Source organism: Macaca thibetana, chromosome 1 (assembly GCF_024542745.1).
Source record: "Macaca thibetana thibetana isolate TM-01 chromosome 1, ASM2454274v1, whole genome shotgun sequence".
NCBI lineage: Eukaryota > Metazoa > Chordata > Mammalia > Primates > Cercopithecidae > Macaca > Macaca thibetana.
In genome coordinates, this window is record NC_065578.1 from 138004925 (window position 1) to 138028386 (window position 23462).

Genomic DNA, 23462 nt, shown 5'->3' on the forward strand with positions numbered 1-23462 from the left:
TAATAGAGACTGTAATGAATGTGTAGATTGCTTTGGGTAGTACTGACATTGTAACAATATTGGTTCCTGCAATCCATAAACATGGAATATCTTTCCATTTTTGTGTCCTATTTGATTCTTTCATCAATGTTTCATAGGCTTCATTGTAAAAATCTTTCACTCCTTTGGTTAAATTAATTCCTCGGTATTTAATTTCATGTGTGGCTATTACAAATGATATTAACTTTTGAATTTTTTTTCAGATTATTCACTGTTGGCATGTAGAGATGCTACTGATTTTAGTGTACTGATCTTATCCCACAACTTTAGTGATATTGTTTATCAGTTTTCATAGTTTTTGATGGAGTCTTTAAGTTTTTCCAAGCATAAGATAATATCATCTACAAACAAAAATAACTTAACTTCTTTCTTTCCAAGTTGGAGGGGCTTTATTTCCTTCACTTGTCTGATTGCTCTAGATAGGAGCTGAATAACAGTGAATAACAGTGGTTGAATAACAGTGGTAGAAAAGGGCATCTTTTTCTTATTCCAGATCTTAGAGAAAAAGCTTTCAGTTTTTCCCCATTCAGTGTGATACTAGCTGTGGGTCTGTCATATGTGGCTTTTATTGTGTTGGAGTATGTTCCAGTATTTAGACAGTTTTTATGATAAAGTGATATTGAATGGTATCAAATCCTTTTTCAGCATCAATTGAAATGATCATATGTTTTTTGTCTTTCATTCTGTTGATGTGATGTATCAGAATCAATCAGTATCACACTGATTGATTTGCATATGTAGAACCATTCTTGCATCCCTGGGATAAATTCCACTTGGTCATGATGAGTGATCTTCTTTATGTGTTGTTGAGTTAGTTTTGCAAATATTTTATTGAGGGTTTTTGCATCAATTTTCACCAGGGATATGGGCCTGAACTCTTCTTTTTTGATGTGTCTTTGTCTGCTTTTAGTATTAGGGTGATACTGGCCTTAGAGTTTGGAAGCATTCCTTCTTCCTATATTTTTTGGAATAGTTTGAGTAGGACTGGTATTAGTTCTTTAAATGTTTGATAAAACTCAGCAGTGAAGTAATCAGTTCTTGGGGTTCTCTTTGCTAGGAGACTTTATATTATGGCGTTGATAATTTTACTTGTTTTTGGTCTGTTCAGGTTTTGTCATGATCCAGTTTTGGTAGATTGTGTATAGGAATTTATCCATTTCTTCTAGGGTTTCCAACTGACTGGCATATAGTTGCACATGGTAGCCTCTAATGATCCTTTGAATTTCTGCAGTATTGATTGTTGTGTCTTCTTTTTCATCTCTGATTTTAAATATTTGGGTCCTCTTTTTTTCTTAGAGTAAATGTCCATTCTCTTTTCAAAAAATCAACTTTTCATTTTGTTGATCTTTTTTTATAGTTTCCTTCAGTCCAATTTTATTTATTTCTGCTCTGATCTTTATTACTTCTATCAATTTTGGGTTTGGTTCACTCTTGCCTTTCTAGTTCTTTAAGATGTATCACTAGGTTATTTATTTGGTATTTTTATATATTTTTAAAATTTTTTAGCTTCTTTTTTCTACTGCTGTTCTTTATTTAGGGTCCAAGGGATCTTTAGTCAGTAAGTAATGAATCCTGCCAGGACTGGGTCTTGCCTTCAAGGCAGTGGGTTCTCTTCTGTCCCAGGGTGTGTCTACATATGTCATCCAGGAGTTAGGGCCTCACAACTCTGCCTGGTGCCTTATCCTACTGTGACTGAGCTGGTATTCAAGTTGCAAGACCAAGTTCTCCTTACTCTTCCCACTCTTCTCAAGTAGGGGCGATGAAGGAATCACATTTGGAGCTGTGAGCTGCACAGCCTGGGGTTGGGGAAGGTGTGGTTTGCCACCCCAGTTGGTGTCTCACTAGGTTTCGTGCCCCCCAAGTCCACTGGCTCTAAGCCCATCATAGCACTAGGTCTTGCCTAGGAGTTGCAGTACTTTATGGCCTACACTGCCTGTCGAGTTAATTTAGGACATCAGAGTCCTTTAGCCTACAGTGACAAGGCTTGCTGAAATTCAAGTCCTGACCTATTCCCTTCTGGCTAGGGCAAGTCTCAGTACTCCTTTCATGGGCATTGGCTGAATTCTGTCAGGTGCTGGCAGCACTGAGTTCCAATGCAAAATCCCATAGTCACTATGCTCTCCCTCTCCCAAGTGCACAGATTTTTTTCTCCATACCACACGGCTGCTGCCAGGGAATGGCAGACCAATGACACTGGCAATTCAAGACTGTCTCTCTTACCCTCTTCAGTGCCTTTTTCAGTGATACGAAATTAAAGCCAGGTACTACAATCACATACCTCATTTTTGGTTCTTATGAAGGTGAATTTTTGTGTAGATATTTCTTAAATTTTGTGTTCCTGTGGGCAAGTGGGGATGATCTATGGAGGCTTCTATTTGGCCATGCTGCTCTGCCTCCCTTATTTGTCAGTTTTTTTAAAAAAAAAACACTGGGATTTTGGTTAGAAAGATATTATTGTATACATTAATTTGGTAGGGATTGGTATTTTTATGATGGAAGTCTTCCATATGGGAATGTGGTGCATCTTTCATTTATTCAAGTTTTCTCAATTATATAGGTTTCCCTGCCCCACTCTCCATAGGACAAGCTCCTTTCTTCTACATTTATCGAACTGTATTTTATAGATTTGTACCACTTCTAGTATAATTTTTTCTACTTCAATTTCTAACTCAAAATTATTAGTGCGAAGAATTTTATCACAGCCACTGTGCCATATTGCTTCTCAGTTGCTGAGAAAGATGTAATAAAATCTATGATTGCACAGCTGTCAATTTCTCCATTAAATTCTGTCAACTTTTTCTCTGCATATTTTCACATTATGTCATAGGCACATATTATTTTATAATTGCCATCTTTTTCTGCAACAATATCACATTGCTTTATTCTAATTTTATAATACTTTTTGATATGTGGTATGTCTTAGCACCCTAATCCTTTCTCTTATTCAGGAGTGTCATGGACCATGTATGTTCCACATAAATTTTGGAAACAGTTTGTCAAGGTCTTAAAAAAAATCACCTCACTTCCCTATTTCAAAACTTACCACAAAGCTATAGCAATCAAGCGTAGTATTTGCAGAAACACAGACATAGATCAATGGTACAGAACAGAAAATCCAGAAATAAATCCTTACATTTATGATCAACTGATTTTTTTTACAAGGGTGTCAAGATAATTTGATGGAGGGAAAGAACAGTCTTTTCAACAAATATTGCTGGAACACCTGGATATCCACATACAAAAGAATGAGGGGGTCCCTGATTTACACCCCACAGAAAAATTGACTCAAAATGGACCAAAGACCTACATATTAGTTGAAACAATAAAACTCCTAAAATAAAACATAGAAATAAATTTTTGTGACTGTCAGTTATGCAAGCTTTTTAATATGATATTAAGACAAATGATAAAAAAAGAAAAAAGTTAAAGACTTTTGTCCTGTAAAAAATTCCATCAAAGAAAGTAATGATGACCTACAGAATGAGAGAAAATATTTGCAAATCATATATCTGAATAGGGATGTGTATTGAAAAATAACTCTTAAAACTCAATAATTAAAGGGTAAGTAAGCAATTGAAAATAGGCAAGGCTCTGAACAGACATTCTCCAAAGGAAATATACAAATGGCCAACAGCGACATAAAAATACACTCAACATCATTAGCCATCAGGAAAATGCAAATCAAACACACACTAAAGGATATGACTTACCACTGCACAACCACTAACTGGTATAATTAAAAAATAGACAGTCACAATTGTTTTGAGGCTGTAGAGAAATGGGAGAAGGCAGCCTCTATAAAAAATAGTTTGGCAATTCCTCAAAATGTTAAGCATAAAGTGACCATGTGACCCAGTAATTCTACTCTAATCTGTATATATATAAGAAATGAAAGCCTACATTCATACAAGAACTGGTATGCAAATGATCATAACAACACTATTTATAATGGCAAAAAATAGAAACCACCCATGTGTCCATCAACTGAAGGATAAACAAAATGTTAGTTTTATCAGCACAATGGAATATTATTCGGCAATAAAAAGGAATGAAGCACTGTTATATGATGTACCATAGGCCCACCCTGAAAACACTATGCTATGTCAAAGAAGCTAATCGCAAAGACTACATATTATATAACTTAATTTATATGAAATGTCCAGAATAAAAAATCTATACAGATAGAAAGTAGATTAATGGTTTCCTAAGGCTGGTGTTGGGGAGGCGGGAGAAGATGGTGATTTGGGAATGGGCAGTGAATGTCAGTGATTAGAATGTTTACTTTTGAGTTAATGAGAATGTTCTAAAATTAGGTCATGGTGATGGTTGTTCAGCCCTGGGAATATACTAAAAATCTGTTGAACTGTATATTTTGAATGTGTGAATTTTGTAACATGTGAATTGTGTCTTAACAAGGCTGTTTTGACAAAATCTGAAAATTTTGATTAAAACTGCATTGTATTTATAGCTCAATACACGAAGAATTATCATTTCTATATTAATGAGTCTTTATTTCCAAAAACATGGCTATTGTGAAGAATGCAGATATAATCTGTCACAATGATACAACGGTGTAACTAGTAAAAGTCAGATGTGAAAAAAAGGTGAGAAGTCATTTGCTTATGTCAATATTTTCATCTAAAAGCAGGGTGCTGGTGATTCCAAGTAATTATTTAAAACTGAAAAGTGAAATAATATAATCATAAGCCAATTTATAGTTAAAACAATGAGCAAAAGTAAGAATAAAGTAATAACAATATAATTTGCCCAAATCAGGTGGTAGAAAAATCAAAAAGGAAGTGGGAACAAGGAAAACTATACTAATTTCATGATTACAGACATGATAAAAGTGTCACAGACACCATCTAAATGGAAAATTAATGGTATTATATAAAACCATAGCTATAAAAGTAACACCAAGGAGAATAAAATAGACTATGGATCTTCCAAATTATCAGAGGGAATAAAGAAATCAAAGCAAAGAAAATACACACTGGATAATTAAAAAGAATCATAATATAAAACAAATGACAACAATAAGCCCAAACATATGTTACAACCAATAATGTAAATGGAATAAACCTGCCTATAAAAATGCAAATATTATTTCATATTATTAAGCAAATGCTAAACTATCCTAAAAATAAGACAAACATCAGAGACAATATTCTCTAATTACAATGCAATAAAAGACAATAAAATAATAAAATCAGCAACAACATAAAGATTCCACTACCTGAGAACTTAAAAAAAACTCAAGCATTTCTTGCAAAGGGGAAACAAACATAAGTTGCAGAACAACTATGAAATAAATCTTGAAAAAGAAGACTGATAAAGACAGACTATTATTCTAGATAGTAAAACCTATAATAAAGTCAGTATAATTAAAATTGTTTTTTCTTGCTGGCCACAGGCAGGTAGAGTAAAGAATGCAGAAACAGACCCAAATATAAGTATCTAGTATCATTTTATGTTAGTGGGAAAAAGATCAGTTACTCAATTGTGTCAGAAAAATTTTCCATTTGGGAAAAAATCACTTACACTAAAATAAATTACACACAGATCAAAGGTTTAAATAGGTTTACTATATGTTTGTTATTATGCAACTATCAATTTACCATAATAATCTTAGACTAAGAATAACCTTTTCAGGGTGTGATTGAAAAGTTATAATCTATCAAAGAATATACTGATAAACATTTTCATAGATTGGAGAAAATATGTGTAGCACATATGACAGATAAATGATCACTTTTTAATGTAGAAAGGATTCTCATACCAATATAAAAATAGCAACAACCCAATACAATTTTATTTCCTTCATATTAAGGAATGTCTGTTTTTAAATCTCAATACATATTCCCAATATTATCTCCAGACACATATGAATTTCTACTTCACAATCTAGTAAATGTGAAATATTGTTTTCCCATTTTAAAAATCTTTATTAATCTATTTAGTTTTAATATTTATTCTTATTCTTTGAGATGGAGTCTTGTGATATCGACCAGGCTGGTCTTGAACTGCCAGGCTTAAGTGACCCTACTGCCTCAGCCCCCAGAGGAACTGGGATTACAGGTTTATGCCACCACACGTGGCTTCTCTGTTTGGTTTTAAACATCATCTCTTTGTTAATGTGTTTTATCTAATGAAATTGACCAGTAATCTCTAGTTAATGTTAATAAGAATAAAAATTTTCCTTTTTGCCATTTGTATTTATTCTGTGATGAATTTTCTATCAAATACTTCATTCGCTTTTCTAACAAAGGGTTTTTTAGTCTCGTTAGTTTGTAAGGTATTTTGGAGGTGCTGGAATCACTAGATCATTTTCCATTCAAACTTAATTCACTTTGTGCTCCTTTAAAAGCAAATTTCTTTAACTTCATTCTTTCATTTACTGACCATTTTAAAATTCAATGGGAGATTTTCCATTTTTTAATAACTTACAATTTTTCTGTTTATAAAAACTATTCATAACATTTTAAAATTTACTTTTACACTACTAGATATCTAATGTTTTAACATCAGTCTTTGGATAAGCAATTAAATAATCCACATTAGTTAAATAAAAATATTAATTCAACACTAAACTTACATTGGATAAATCTGAGATTCTTGACTTTAGTCTGAGATCAATGTCTTTCTTTGAGTTCTTTGGTGTGTTAAAATATACATAACTTCGAATTGTTGCTGATAATAATCCATCAGTCCATTCCATAGTATTAGGATCCAGTTGTCCATATAGTTCACTGAGAGTGATACACTTTGGATTTAAAACACAAATGTCTACTTTTCCTTTTCTTCCTGAAATCTGAGAAAAATCCAGTGTAGTTTTTAAAGACACTAACTATAGAACAATTATTTAGTTTATTTGCATTCTAATAAGAATTAAAAGGTTACAGGAGAAATCCTTCACACCAAAAAAAAAAAAAAAAAAAAAAAAAAAAAAACTTTATATAAAGGTAGCAATTTGCAAGGAACAGTAAATATTGACTTGTTAAAATTAGCCATAATATACAAATCATTCTTTAAAAAAAACTGTAATACTACAAACAGTACCCCCAGAAAAAATGGGAAAAAATCTGTGTCTAATCCAGGAACACAGTATATAAACTGGCATGTAACATGTCTGGGGACTGGGTTGAGTATAGAAGTGAAAGACAGTAGAAAACACTTTTAAGCTTAAGGTCAGAATTGGCCCTGAAATAAACCTTATTTGCAATATTTTAACCTGTCTTGCCAGAATATCTGGTCTCGTTTTATGTATCTCAGATGTCAGGCAGAAAAATTGGCAGGCACTTCTTCAGAGAGATTACACACCTGTGGAAGCCTAGGGCAAGAGATGACAGCTAGAAACATATGACAGACCACATAAGGCCTCAGGGAGAAGCCTGGGTAAAATCTTTGGGAAATTTAGATATTCATATAGGGGAATTCTGAAAGCCATATGCATCAAGATGTATGCAGAAAGACCTGAGATGAATTGAAATTTTCATCTTAGCTTGATCACTAGGCTCAGAGCAGGCACAGCTAATCAGTCAAAAACTACCCCAGCACAGAGCAAGTGTGAGGAAACTGGAAAGCAGTGTAAGAACAAGTAGTAACTACCATTAAGGAGATAGAAATAATAAAAGGGAACTAAATAGAGTTTATAGAGCTGAAAAATAAAATAGTTGAAATAAAAAATCAACAGTGGCATTCAATAGCAGATTTGAGCAGATAGAAAAAAGAATGAGCAAACCTGAAGATAAGGAAGCTGAAATTACCCATTTCAAGAGAAGAAAAATAAATAAAATAGAGTCCAAGAGACCTATGGAAAACCATAAAACATATCAATCTATACATTATGGGAATTCCAGAAGAAGAAAAGAGAGAAAAAGTAGAAAAAATGTTGGTAGAAATACTGGCCCAAAATTTTTCAATTAATGAAAGATATAAAATACAAATCCAAGAACTCATGAAACACCAAAAAAAATAAACACAAAGATATCCACACATTATAATCAAACTATTAATGTCCAAAGGCAAAATCTTTAAAGTAGCAGGAGAGAGGCAATACAAGGGATCCTCAGCAAAATTAAAAGTCAATTCTCATCAGAAAGTACAAAGGCCAGAAGGCATGGGATGATACAAAGTGCTAAAACAAACAAACCAAAAACCAAAACTGTCAACCAAGAATTCTGTATGCAGCTAAACCATCCTATGAAAGTGAGGGACAAACTAAGGCATTCTCAGATAAACAGAAGCTAAATAAATCATCCCTGGGAAACCTGCCCTACTGAAAATGCTGAAGGAATGGATAAAGGGATAAATGCTTCAGGCTCAAATGAAAAAAACAATAAACAAAAACTCAGACTCACAGGAAGAAATAAAGATCTACAGTTAAGGTAAATATAAAAGCCACTATTATTTAATTTTTAATTTGTAACTCCTCTTTTTATCTATATAATTAAAAAATGCATAAACAATAATGATGAATCTATATTAATGGGTACACAATATATAAAGATACAGTTTGTAACAACATAAAGCAGGGAACAGAGCTGGGAAGGAGCAGAATTAATGTCTGCTATTGAAGTTAAGTTGGTATCAGTTCTACCAGATTGGTAGTTAAGTGTTTGCTAGGGCTGCCACAACAAAATACCACAGCCTGGGTAACTTAAACAACAAATTTATTTTCTCACAATTCTGAAGAGTAAAAGTCTAAGATCAAGTTGATAGCAGGTTTGATTTCTTCAAAGGCCTCACTCCTTGACTTGCCGATAACTGCCTTCTCACTGTGTCTTCATGTGGTCTTTTCTCTGTGCATACACACACCTCTGATGTCTCTTTGTGTTTGTAAATTTCCTTTTCTTATAAGTACACAAGTCAAATTGGATTAGGGCCTGCTGTAATAGCCTCATTTTAACTTAATCACCTCTTTAAAGATTGTATCTCCAAATATACTGTAATCCTCCCTTTTCTATAGTTTCACATTCTGCAGTTGCATTTACCTGTGGTTAACTGCAGTCCAAAAATATTAAATGCAAAATTCTAGAAATAAACAATTTGTAAGTTTTAAATTTCATGCTATTTTGAGTAGTTTCATGAAATCTTGCATCATCTTGCTCTGTTCCACCTGGGACTTAAATCTACCTGCTAATTAGTCACTCAGTAACAACTCAGTTATCAGATTGACAGAACACAAGAAGGGTGAGTACAGTACAACAAGATATTTTGAGAGATAGAGACCACATTCACATAATTTTTATTACATCATATTTTTTAAAATTCTTCTATTATTAGTATTCATTGTTCATCTTTTACTGTGTCAAATTTATAAATTAAACTTCATCATAGATATTTATGGGAAAAAACAAAGTATATATAGGGTTCAGTACTATCTGTGGTCCCAGGCATCCACTGGGGGTCATGAAATGTATTCCCCATGAATAAGGGAGACACAAACTGAGGTGCTGTGGGTTGGAGATTTAACACATGAATTTTGGGTAGGGGGACACAATTCAGACCCTAACAGATGTTAACTACAATATCCCAGGTAACTATTTAAAAATGAGTAAAAAATGAAAAGGAAATTAAGAAGGAATCCAAATGTTACATTAGAAAAAAATCAAACACAAAAGGCAATTTTGGAGGAATTGAGAAACAAAAAAGATACAAGACATAGAACAAAATCACAAAAAGGCAAAAGTCCATCATCAATAATCAAAATAAAATAGATTAAGTTTGCCAATTAAAAGAAGAAATTGGCATAATGATAGATTAAGTTTGCCAATTAAAAGAAGAAATTGGCATAATGAAGAAACAAAAACATGATCCAAATGTATGTTGCATACAAGAGACTGACTTTAGACCCAAAGACAATAGTTCAAATACACAGTTCGAAAGTAAAACAAAATTTTTTCAAGCAAGATGAAATGGACAAATTCCTAAAAACACACAAATTACCAAAACTGACTGAAGAAATAGAAAATCTCAAAAGATCCATAACAAATAGTTTGATTCAATAATCGAAAGCTTCCAACAAAGAACAGTCCAACTACAAATGGTAGGTAAATTCCACCAAACACTTAAAGAAGAATTAACACCAATCCTACTCAAACTCTTGCAAAAAGAAAAGAAAACTAGGAAACACTAATACATTCTATGAGGTCAGCATTACTATGATACCATATCCAAAGACGGCACAAGAAAAGGAAACTACAGACCAATAGCCCTTAAGAATATATATGCAAAAATCCTCAAAAAGATGCTAGCAAACTGAATCCAACAGCACATTTAAAGGATTATGCACCTTGACCAAGTGGGATTCATCCCAGGAATGCAAGGGTAGTTCAACATAAGAAAATCAATCAATGTAACCCACTATCATAGTAAAACGAAGGAAAGAAACCACATGATCATATCAAAAGGCAAAGAAAATGCATTTGACAAAATTTCACACCTTTTCATGGTAAAAAAACACTCAGAAAACTGGGAAGAGAAGTAAACTTCCTTAACATGATAAGGGGTATTTATGAAACTCAACAGTTAGCACTGTACTCAATTGGTGAAAGACTGAAATCAGGAATAAGACAAGGATTCCAAAGAATAAAATGCCTAGGAATAAACTTAATGATAGGAGAAAGATTCATATACTGAAAACTAGAAAACTTTGCAGAAGAAATCAAAGATACAAAAATGGAAAGACATCTGTGTTCATCAATTGGAAAACTTTATTGTTAAGATGGTAGTGTTCACCAAAATGATCTGCAGGATCAACGCAATTCGTATCAAAATTCCAACGGCCTTTTCTGCAGAAATGGAAAAGCCAATCCTTAAATTCATATGGAATTGCATAGAGCCCCAAATAACCAATAGCCAAAAAACAAAAAACAAAGCTGGAGAACTTGCACTTCTCAGTTTCAAAACTTACTACAGTAATCCCTCTTTATCCACAGGGGATACATTCCAAGGCACCTAGTGGATGCCTGAAACCACAGATATTACAGAACCATTTATATATTATGTTTTTCCCTATAGATACATACTTGTGATAAAGTTTTATAAATTAGGCACAGTAAGATGTTAACAATAATTAATAGAACAATTAAAACAATATGTAATAACTTAAAACTGATATGAATGTCATCTCTGTTTCCCTCAAAATGTCTTATTGTAGTGTACTCACTCTTCCTGTGATAATGATATGATAAAATGCCAATATAAAGCGATGAACTAAGGTGAATGATGTGGGCATTTTAATGTAGTGTTTAAAGCTTATTAATTGTTTATTTCTGAAATTTTCCATTTAATGCTTTTGGACCACAGTTGACCATGAGTAACTGAAACTGTGCAAAGTAAAACCATGGATACAGGGAGACTACTATATAAAACCATATAGCAATCACAACATATATATTCAGGTATAAGGAAAGACATACAGAAAAATGTAATAGAACTGTGAGACCAGAAACAAACCCAAACATCTGTGGCCAACTGATTTTCAAAAAAAAAAATGCCAAGACCATTTAGTGGGGGAAAATAATAGACTTTAACAAATGGTACAGGAAGAGCTGGATATCCCTACGTAAAAGAATGAAGTTGGACCCCTACACTTCACATCAAGAAAGGGAAAAGATATCTCACAAAACAGGAAAAAAATATTTGCAGATCACAATCTGATAAGAGTTTTGTGTCCAGAACATATAAAGAACTCTCACAACTGAACAACAAAAAGACAACAATATAATCTAAAAATGGACAAAGACATGAACAGACATGTCTCCAGAGAAGATATACAAATGGCCAATAAGCATATGAAAAGGTATTCAACACCAAAACTACAATGAGATATTGCTTCACATCCACTAGAATGGAAAATAACATGGGAAATAATAAATGTTGGTGAGGATATGGAGAAATAAAAAGCCTCACACATTGCTAATGGCAATTTAAAATGATGTAGTTACCGTGGAAAACACTTTGGTGGTTCCTCAAAAAGCTAAACACAGAATTACCATATGACCCAACAATTCTACTCCAAGGTATACATCCAAAGGAAATGAAAGCATACGTCTACTCAACTTGTACACAAATGTTTACAACAGTAATATTCATTACAATCAAAAGGCAGAAACAACCTAGATATATATATCTATACATACATCTCTGCCAAAATAGGCAAACCTATAGAAACAGAAAACCAATTAGTGGCTTCCAGGGAATGGGAAGATAGGAGAATAGGGGGTGATTTCTTAATGAGAAAGGGGTGTTTTCCTGGGGTGATAAAAATATTTGGAAATTAGAGAGAGGTAGTAATTGCATAACACTGTGAATGCATTAAATGTCACCAAAATGTACACTTTAAAATGGTTTATCTAATGTGTGTGAATTTTACCTGGCAGTACATGGTGAAGTTATACCCTGCCAACCAGCAATTACATTACTGGGTATCAAATTTTTAAGTACACACACATATCTAAAGGCATATAGCGAGGAGGGTTCCTATGATAAGGAGGAAAAAGAAAGATAAGGAAATAAGGTAAATAAATTAAACAAAACTACTCTAAAATAAAGAGAAGGTCTTGAACAGACCAATAAGAAGAAAGTCATAAACTAAGGATGACCAAAATAATTCCATTACCTCAGGTCCTACCACCATTCTTAAGTATGTTTATTACAATTATATCTTTAAAAAACAAAAATTTAAAACTATTAAACATGTGAGAATCATTAAATAAATTATAGTATAGTCATATATACAGAATACAGTAACTGGGATACTTGTCAGAAATGTTTAATGTCATGAGGTTAATTCTCAGCATATAACATTAGGTGAAAATTCCAAGGTTGGAAAAACTAAGATTTATTATACATGGTACTATCTCAGTTATTTCAAAATACATTTAGTGTAGAATAAATAATCAAAGCTAATACAGTAATATGTTTTCACATGTTACCGTTTTCACATTTTACTGTATTATTATTCTAGGTGATTATTCCTTCACATTTTATATTCCAAATTTCTCACAATAATACATACTATTTTTGGAATTAAAAAACCGTTTTAAATAAAGCGAATTACTGTCTTCACTGTTGTTGTGAGAATTAAAGATAATTCAAGCAAAAGTGTTTTAGCACTCTGCTTGGACCTTTTTAGGTAGTCCATACGTATTAGTTATTATTATTATTGCTGTGATAATTCGCCTCTTATTAGTTATAACTGTGTAAGAACTAATTGAGATCTTTCAGGAAGGAAAATTTGCATGAAGGGAAAAGAGAAAAGAGTATAAACTACTACGTGTATCATCTTGAAGCAGGGTATTTCCCACTAACTGAAAAAAAATCCACATAACCAATAATCTGAATTTCTAAATTTTTGGAATATGTTACCAACAATAAATCACTAACTAAGTAATTGAAGTACATACTATTTAGTGGAGTCTGACTTTATATTGAATAAAAATATATCATGACTAAGTAGGCACTATGCAAGGAATTCAAAGACAAGTTAACATTAATAAATCAACATAGTTTATTACATTAATCAGTTAAAAGATTTAAGAAATAGATGCTGAAAATAATTTAATAAATTGTAACAGCCAAATAAACCAAAGTGTAATGGGAAAAGAAAGTTCCCAAGTGTGAAAAGGAATATTTATCAGCGACCAAGGTCAAATATCATATTAAATGCATAAATATTAAATACATTCCAGATAAAGTAAGGAACAAATATTATAGTTAACATTGTCTTGGAAAGTTAATTCATTAAGATGAGAATAGAAGTTATATAAATATTCAAGAAGAGACAAAATTATTTTCATTTGGAGATAATTCAATTGATACCTAAACACAATAAGAAATTAAAACTTCATTTATTAAGGTGCCTAGATACAAAATAAATATACAACAGTTTCTTTAAACTAGTAACAATCAGTTTGAGATTTAAGTTAAAACCCCACTCACTATGATTCTTAACTACAAAATTCCTAGCAATAAGTTTAATAAGTAATGAAAATACCAATATAAAGAGAACATAAAATATTAATTAAAGGTAAAATAAGATATGAACAAATACAGAAACATTTTATTTAACAGAACATTTACCTTTGAAGCAGATTTTCTTTCTGCAACTGATAAGTCTGCAATTGGTAATAGTGTTAATGCTTTTTCCAAAATTTTTCTGACTGTTGTCTTTCCTCCACCTGTTGGGCCCACTAACATCACACCAACACAAACCTAAAACAAAATTTACAGATTTATTCATTCATTAATGATTTTAAGTTTATTTACAAATATATCTCTACATCCAATAACTATTTTATTTTTTTGTGGCTATAATAAATGAATCTGTATTCTTTATTTGGCTCTCAACATGAATGTTATTTGTGTATAGAAATGCTACTTTTACATTGATTTTGTGTCCTGAAACTTTGCTGAAGTTGTTCACCAGATTTAGGAGTCTCTTGGCTATGTTTATTTTTATTTTTATTTTATTTTAATAATAGGTACAGAGTCATACCATCAGCGAAGAGGCATAATTTAACTTCCTCTTTTCCTATTTGGGTGTTTTTTATTTCTTTCTTTTATCTGGTTGTTCCGCCTAGGACTTCCCGTACTGTGTTGCCTAAGAGTGGTGTGAGTGGGCATTCTTGTCGTATTCTAATTCTTAAGGGGAATGCTTTTAGTTTCCACCTATTCAATATGGCTCTTTTTTAATTTTTTTTAAGGTATGTTCCTTTGATGACTAGTTTGTCGAGAGTTTTTATCAAAAAAGGGATGTTGGATTTTATCAAATGCTTTTTCTGCATCTACTGAGACAATCATATGTTTTGCTTTTTTTTTTTTTTCTTTGAGACAGAGTCTTGCTCTGCTGCCCAGGATGGTGTGCAGTGGTACAATCTGGGTTCCCTGCAACCTCTGCTTTCCAGGTTCAAGCGATTCTCATGCCTCAGCCTCCTGAGTATGTGGAACTACAGGTGCATGCCACCACAGCTGGCTAATTATTGTATTTTTAGTAGAGATGGGGTTTCCCACGTTGGCCAGGTTAGTCTTGAACTCCTAGGCTCCAGCGATCCACTCAACTCTGCCTCCCAAAGTCTTGGAATTGCAGGTGTGAGCCACTGTGCCCAGCCAATCATATGGTTTTTAATTCTGTTTATGTGGTGAATCACATTCATTGATTTGCATATGTTGAACCAACTTTGCATCCCAGGAATCAAGGCTTCTTGATCATGGTGAATTCATGTTTTTTGATGTCCTGCTGGATTTAGTTTGCTAGTATTTTGTTGAGGATTTTTGCATCTATGTTCATCAAAGATATTGGTCTGTAGTTTTCTTTTGTCATTGTCATATTATACTGATTTTATATAATGACTTTGGGAGTAATCCCTACTTGATTTTTTATTTGAATAATTTCATTAAGATTGGTATTAGCTCTTCTTTGTACATCTGGTAGAATTTGACTGTGAATCTTTCTGGTCCAGGGCTTTTTTTGGTTAGTAGGTTATTTGTTACAGACTCAATTTTGGAACGTGTTGTTGACCTTTTCAGGTTTCAGTTTCTTCCTGATTGAATCTTGGGAGGTTGTTTGTTTCTAGAAATTCAACCATTTCCTCTAGATTTTCTATTTTGTGTAAATAGAAGTGTTCATAATAGTCTTTGAGGATCTTTTGTATTTCTGTAGGGTAGCTTATAACATCACTTTTGTTATTTCTGATTGTACTTACTTGGATCTTCCTTTTTTTTTTTGTTAATCTAGCTAGTGGTCTATTGATCTTGTTTGTCCTTTCAAAAAACCAACTTTTGGTTTCATTGATCCTTTGTGTAGATGTTTGGGTCTCAATCTCTCAATTTTCTTCAGTTCTGCTCTGATTTTAGTTATTTCTTTTCTTCTACTAGCTTTGGGATTAGTTTGTTCTTGTTTTTATAGTTCAATTGGATGCAATGCTAGATTGCTAATTTGAGATCTTTCTAACTTCTTAATGTAGGCATTCAGCGCTGTAAACTTTCCTCTTAATACCTTTTTTGTCACATCCTAGAGCTGGTACCACACTACCCGTGGCTTCTAGACCTTTGCAGCACTGGGGCTTGCCCAAGGACTGCAGCCACCACTGCCTACCTGCCATTGATATTTATTCATTGCCTGAGGCCACTTTAGTTAGCCAGTAATGATGCTGGCCAGGACTCTGATCCATCCTACCAAGGCAGGTGATTCCCTTCTGGCCTAGATTGGGTCTAGAAATACTGTTCAGGAGTATCTGCCTGGAATCAGGGTCCACAAGGCTCTTCTGGTACTCTAGTTTACAGTGGCAGAGCTAGTACTAGGTTCCAAGGCAAAGTCCCCTGCATCCTTTCCTCTCCTTCTAAGTGGAAGGAGTCTCCCTTCACACTGCACTGCCTGGAGCTGGGAAAAGAGAGACATGGGCTCTGCATAGCTGCTGCAGTTGATATCATGCAGGGCCACACCCAAAGCTCCCAGCCTCACAGATCAGTACAGCATTGACATCACCCAAGGACTGTTGTACTATGGACTGCCTACGACAGAATTTTATTCGGGACCTGAGCCCACTTCAGTCAGCCAAGGGTGAATTGCGTCAGGACTTGAGTTTCTCCCACTGGGATGACAGATTCCTTTCTGGTCCACAGTGAGTCTAAATACTCTCTTCATGGTCACCAGCCTGGAATCAGGGGCCATGGTGTTATGCCTAGTGTTGTCTTTTATTGTGGCAGGGCCAGTACTAAATGCAAAGTCTCACACACTTTCCTCTCTCTCTCTCTCTCAAGTGGACAGAATCTTTCCCTGGGCTCTGTGCTGTCTGGGGTTGGGGTAGGGCTAGTGTAGGCAGTGTGAGACTGTTCTTTCTACTTTTTTCAATGTGTCTTTTCTGTTTTTATGGTAAAATTAGGTACTCTGATCTCTTACCTAATTACTTAGCTCTTGTGAAGCCATTTTCTTGTGTGGATAGTTGTCCAATTTGATGTTATTTCAAGGGTATGAGTCCTTGAAGGTTCTATTCCACCATCTGGCTCTATCTTATCCTCCCTAAAAGTTTTAGATATTCACATTTCCCATTTTTAAATTGTCTGGATTTTTTTTAAGATGCCAGTTGATGATCTATATTTCCCTATGTGAATAACCATTTTTCCAAGACTATTCCTTACTGGTTTGCTACTTCTATCATGTATGAAGTGTCCACATTTAATAAGGTTAATTTCTTAATTAATTTCTTTTTATTTTATTTTATGAGATGAAATCTCACCCTGTTGCCCAGGCTAGAGTGCAATGGTGCGATCTTGGTTCACTGCAACCTCTGCCTCCAGGGTTCAAGCAATTCTCCTACCTCAGCTCTCAGATAGCTGGGATTACAGGCATATGCTGTCATTCCTAGCTAATTCTTTTTGTGTTTTTATTTTTTTAGTAGAGACAGGGTTTCACCATGTTGGCCAGGGTGGTCTCAAACCACTGACCTCAAGTGATCCACCTGCCTCGGCCTCCCAAAGTGCTGGAGTTTCAGGCATGCGCCACCACACCCAGCGATTTCTTCTATATTTTGTTCTTTTGGTTTATTTATCTGAATGACAGGACAGAATAGAAAATCGAGAAATAAAGCCACGTATCTACAACCATCTGATCTTCAACAAAACTGACAAAAATAAGCAGTGGGAGGAGATAACTGTAAACTATGCATCTGACAAAGGTCCAGTATCCAAAATCTATAAGCAACTTAAAGAATTCAGCAAGCAAACAAACAAATAAATAAATAAATAACTCCTTTAGAAAGTGGGCAAAGGAGATGAACAGACACTTCTCAAAAGAAGACATATAAGAGGCCAATAAACATATGAAAAAATGCTCATATCACTAATTATCAGAGAAAGGAAATCAAAACCACAATGAATTGGTTTCACATTAATTAGAATGGCTGCTACTGCTACTAAAAAGCAAAATAAAAACATACGCTGGTGATGCTGTAGAGAAAAGGGCATACTTATACACTGTTGGTGAGAATGTAAATTAGTTCAGTCACTGTGGAAAGCAGTTTGGCGATGTCTCAAAGAACTAAAAATAGAACTACCATTTGCCCCAGCAATCTTATTACAGGGTATGTACCCAAAGAAAAATTAATCATTATTCCAAAAAGGTATCTACATTCATATGTTCACTGCAGCACTATTCATAGTAGCAAAGACACGAAATCAACCTAGGTGCCCATTAACAGTGGATTGGATCAAGAAAATGTCACAAATATACACCATAAAATACTATGCATCCATAAAAAAGAATGAAATCAAGTCCTTTGTAGCAACATGGATGCAGTTGGAGGCTATTATCTTATACAAATTAGCACTGAAACGGAAAACCAAATATCACAAGTTCTCACATATAAGTAACAGGTAAATCTTAAGTACACATGGGCAGAAAGTTGGTAACAACAGACATTAGGGACTCCAGAAGGAGGGAGGAAGGGAAGGGAGCAAGGGTTGAAAAAATTCCTATTGTGTGCTATGTTCACTATCTGGATAATGGAATAAATAGAAGCCCAAACCTTAGCATCACACAATATAACCATGTAACAAACCTGTATATGTACCCTGTAGGTCTAGAATAAAAACTTACTTTAAAATAATGCATTAGAGGGTCTTAACAGTAGAGCAGATCCATCAGAACAAAAGTGAGCTCAAAGACAGGCGATTTGAAAGTATTCAGTGGTACAGTTTGAATATTTGTCACCTTCATAACTCATGTTGAAATTTGATGTCTGATGGAGATGGGGCCTAATAAGAAGTATTTATATCTTGTAGAGGATCCTTTATGAATAGATTAATGCCTTCCCTATTACAGTTCCTTCAAGAGTTGGTTATTAAAAAAAGCCTGGCATCTTGCCCATCTCTCTCTTGTTTCCTGTCTTGCCATGTTATATCTACACATGGCAGCTCCCTTTCACTTTCTGTCATGCGTGGAAGCAGCCAGAGGCCCTCACCAGGTGCCAAATCTTGAACTTTTCAGTCATCAGAATTATGAACCAAATAAACCTCTTTTCTTTATAATTTACTCAGCCTCAGATATTTCTTTACAGCAACACAAAACAGACTAAGACACACAGTGAGAGTAGAGTAACAGACAAGAATGAAATTGAAGGATGCTCATGACATCTGTGGAATAGCATCAAAAGAGCATATATAAAAGTCACTAGCCTTCAAGAGAGAGAGTGAGAAAGAAAAAGGGGTAGAATGCTTATATCAAGAAATAATAACAGAAAACTTTACAAATGTAGAGAATGATATAAATATCCAGATACAGAAAGATCAAAGATCACCAAGCAGATTTAACTCAAATAAGACTACTCCAAGGCATATAATAAACTCTGAAAGATCAAGGACAGGAGAGGATCCCAAAAGCAGAAAGAGAAAGAAGCAAGTAACACTTAAAGGGGTCCTGATACATCTGGCAGCAGACTTTTCATTGGAAACCTTAGAGGCCAGAGACAGTGGGATCATATATTTGAAGTCCTGACAGAAAAAAACTGCCAACTGAGAATACTTTAGCCAGAAAACCCATTCTTCTAACATGAAGGAGAGTTAGAAAACTTACTCAGACATGCAACAGCTGAGGGGATTCATCACCATAAGACCTGTCTTACAAGAAATGCTAAAAGGAGCTCTTCAATCTGAAGGAAAATTATGATAACATGTAACAAGAGAAATTTGAAGGTGTAAAGCTCACTGATAAAAGCAGGTATACCAAAATTCACATTACCTAATACTGTAATTGTGGTGTGTAAAATATTCATGTCTTTAATATGAAGACTAAAAGAGAAAAATGTCAAAAACAATAACTAAAACAATTTATTGTGAGATAGACAGTATAAAAAGATGTAAATGGAGATATCCACAAGTTGAAAGGTGGGGAAGATGGAATTATAATATGGAGATTTATAGTTTAGTTTGTTTCTTTTCATTGTAAGAAAAGAAGAAAGGAAAAGAGGAGTTACAAAAACAACCAGAAAATAAGTAACAAAATGGCAGTAGCAAGTTCTTACACATCAATAATAACCCTGAATGTAAATGAACTAAATTCTCCAATTAAAAGACAGAGGGGCTAAATAGATTAAATAAAACAAGACTCAACTATAAGCTGCCTGCAGGAAACTCATGTCCCCTATAAAGACACATATAGACTGAAAGTCAATGCATAGAAAAAGATATTCCATGCAAATGGAAACCAAAAACAGCAGGAATAGCAATACTTATACAGATAAAATAGATTTTAAGTCAAAAACTGTAAAAAGAGAAAAAGGACATTATATAATGATAAAAGTGTCAACACAACAAGATAATATAATAATTGTAAATATCTATGCACTCAACACTGGATCATCTAATTATATAAAGCAAATATTAACAGATCTAAAGGGAGAGATTGACTGCAATATGATGTATTAGTCTGTTATCACACTGTTAATTAGGACATATCCAAGACTGGATAATTTACAAAAGGAAGAGGTTCAATTGGACTTTACAGTTCCATGTGGCTGGGGAAGCCTCACAATCATGGCAGAAGGCAAGGAGAAGCAAGTCACACCTTATATGGATGGCAGCAGGCAAAAAGAGCTTGAGCAGGAAAACTTCCCCTTGTAATAACCATCAGATCTCACGAGACTTACTATCATAAGAACAGCATGGGAAAGACTTGATCCATAATTCAATTACCTCCTACTGGGTCCCTCCCACAACACATGGGAATTCAAGATGAGATATGGGTGGGGACACAGCCAAACCACATCATTCCACCCCTGGTCCCTCCCAAATCTCATGTCCTCAAATTTCAAAACCAGTCATGCCTTCCCAAAGGTCCCCCAAAGTCTTAACTCATTTCAGCATTAACTCAAAAGTTCACAGTCCAAAGTCTCATCTGAGACAAGGCAAGTCTCTTCTTCCTATGGGCTTGTAAAATCAAAAGCAAGTTAGTTACTCCCTAGATACAAACGGGGGTACAGGCATTGGATAAACATAGCCTGATATAATTTGGCTGTGTCCCACCCAAATCTCAACTTGAATTATATCTCCCAGAAATCCCATGTGTTGTGGGAGGGACCCAGAAGAGGCAATTGAATCATGGGGGCTGGTCTTTCCCCTGCTATTCCTGTGATAGTGAATTAAGTCTCATGAGATCTGATGGGTTTATCAGGTGTTTCCACTTTTTCTTCCTCATTTTGCTCTTGCCACCACCATATAAGAAGTGCCTTTTGCCTCCCTCCATGGTTCTGAGGCCACCCCAGCCATGTGGAACTGTAAATCCAATGAAACCTCTTTTTCTTCCCAGTCTTGGGTCTGTCTTTATCAGCAGCATGAAAACAGACTAATACACAGCCATTCCAAATGGGAGACATTGGCCAAAACAAAGGAGCTACAGGCCTCATGTAAGTACAAAATGCAGCAGGGCAGTCAAATCTTAAAGCTCCAAAATGATCTCCTTTGACTTCACATCTCACGTCCAGATCATGTTGATGCAAGAGGTGGGTTCTGCTCGTCTTAGACAGCTCTGCCCCTGTGGCTTTGCAGGGTACAGCCTCTTTCCTGGCTGTTTTCATTGGCTAACATTGAGCGTCTATGGCTTTTCCAGGTGCACAGTGCAAGCTGTCAGTGGATCTATCATTCTGGGTTCTGGAAGATGGTGGCCCTTTTCTAACAGCTCCACTAGATGGTGCCCCAGAAGACTCTGTGTGGGGGCTTTGACCCCACATTTCCCTTCTGTACCACCCTAGCAGAGGTTCTCCATGAGAGCCCCACCACTGCAGAAAACTTCTGCCTGGACATCCAGGCATTTCCATACATCCTCTGAAATCTAAGCAGAGGTTCCCAAACCCCAGTTCCGGACTTCTGTGCACTTGTAGGTACAACACCACATGGAAGCTGCTAAGGCTTGAGGCTTGCACCCTCTGAAGCCATGGCTGGAGCTCTATGTTGTCCTCTTTCAGGCTGCACACAGCACAGGGACCCTGGGTCTGGCCCATGAAACCATTTCTTCTTCCTAGGCCTCCAGGCCTGTGATGGGAAGTGCTGCCATGAAGACCTCTGACATGCCCTGGAGACATTTTCCCCAGTGTCTTGGGGATTAACATGTGGATCCCCATACTTACGCAAATTTCTGCAGCTGGCTTGGATTTCTCCTCAGAAAATGAGATTTTCTTTTCTATTGTATTGTCAGGCTGCAAATTTTCCAAACTTTTATGCTCTGCTTCCCTTATGAAATGGAATGCCTTTAAACAGCACCCAAATCAGCTCTTGAATGCTTTGCTGCTTAGAAATTTCTTCCGCCAGATACCCTAAATCATTTTTCTCAAGTTCAAAGTTCCACAAATCTCAAGGGCAGGGGCAAAATGCTTCCAGTCTCTTTGTTAAAACATAACAAGAGTCATCTTTACTCCAGTTCCCAACAAGTTCCTCATCTCTATTTGAAACCACCTCAGTTTGGACCTTATTTTTCATATTGCTATCAGGCTTTTGGTCAAAGCCATTCAACAAGTCTCTAGGAAGTTCCAAACTTTCCCACATTTTCCTGTCTTCTTCTGAGCCCTCCAAACTGTTCCAATCTCTGCCTGTTACCCAGTTCCAAAGTCGCTTCCACATTTTCAGGTATCTTTTCAACAACACCCCACTCTACTGGTACCAACTTACTGCATTAGCTGTTTTCATGCTGCTGATAAAGACACACCCAAGACTGGGCAATTTATAAAAGAAAGAGGTTTAATTGAACTTACAGTTCCACATGGCTGGGGAAGCCTCACAACAATGGCAGATGGCAAGAAAGAGCAAGTTACCTCTTACATGGGATGGCAGTAAGCAAAAAGAGCTTGTGCAAGAAAACTCCCCATTATAATAACCATCAGATCCCATGAGACTTACTAACTATCATGAGAACAGCACAGGAAAGACCTGCCCCCATAATTCATTTACCTCCCACAACATGTGGGAATTCAAGATGAGATTTGGGTTGGGACACAGCCAAACCATATTATACAATAATAGTAGGAGATTTCAACACGCAACTGTCATCAATGGATAATTCATATAGACAGAAAATAAATAAACATAGGAGTTAAACTGCACTCTAGATCAAATGAACCTAACAGAATATTTCACCCAACAGATATAACATAGACATTATTTTTAACAGCACATGGAACATTTTCAAAGACAAACCATATATTAAGCCACAAAACAAGTCTTCACAATTTTTTAAAAATGGAGATCCTATCAAGTATCTTTTCTGAGAACAATGAATTAAAACTAACAATCAGTAACAGGACGAACTTTGGAAACTACAAATATGTGGAAATTAACGTGCTCATGTACGACCAATGGGTCAATGAAAAAAATTAAAAAATAATTTTAAAAATTCCTTGAGACAAATGAAAATGGAAACACCACATACCCAA

General features: G+C 35.0%; 1 protein-coding gene across 7 annotated transcripts in view; it reads right to left on the minus strand.

The window, feature by feature from the left end:
* The window catches only part of DNAH14 (dynein axonemal heavy chain 14), a 506458-nt gene that overhangs the window by 248297 nt on the left and 234699 nt on the right, over positions 1-23462 (minus strand). For 4 of the 7 annotated variants that reach the window (XM_050760305.1, XM_050760207.1, XM_050760178.1 and 1 more), the window contains 2 exons: positions 14128-14259; positions 6635-6850 (listed from right to left, as the gene is read on the minus strand). The exons of 2 other annotated variants lie outside the window; for them this stretch is intronic. In XM_050760305.1, coding sequence (XP_050616262.1) covers positions 6635-6850; positions 14128-14259 — 348 coding nt within the window. The remainder of the gene's footprint in view (positions 1-6634; positions 6851-14127; positions 14260-23462) is intronic. One more of the 7 variants, XM_050760198.1, reaches the window with a different exon arrangement.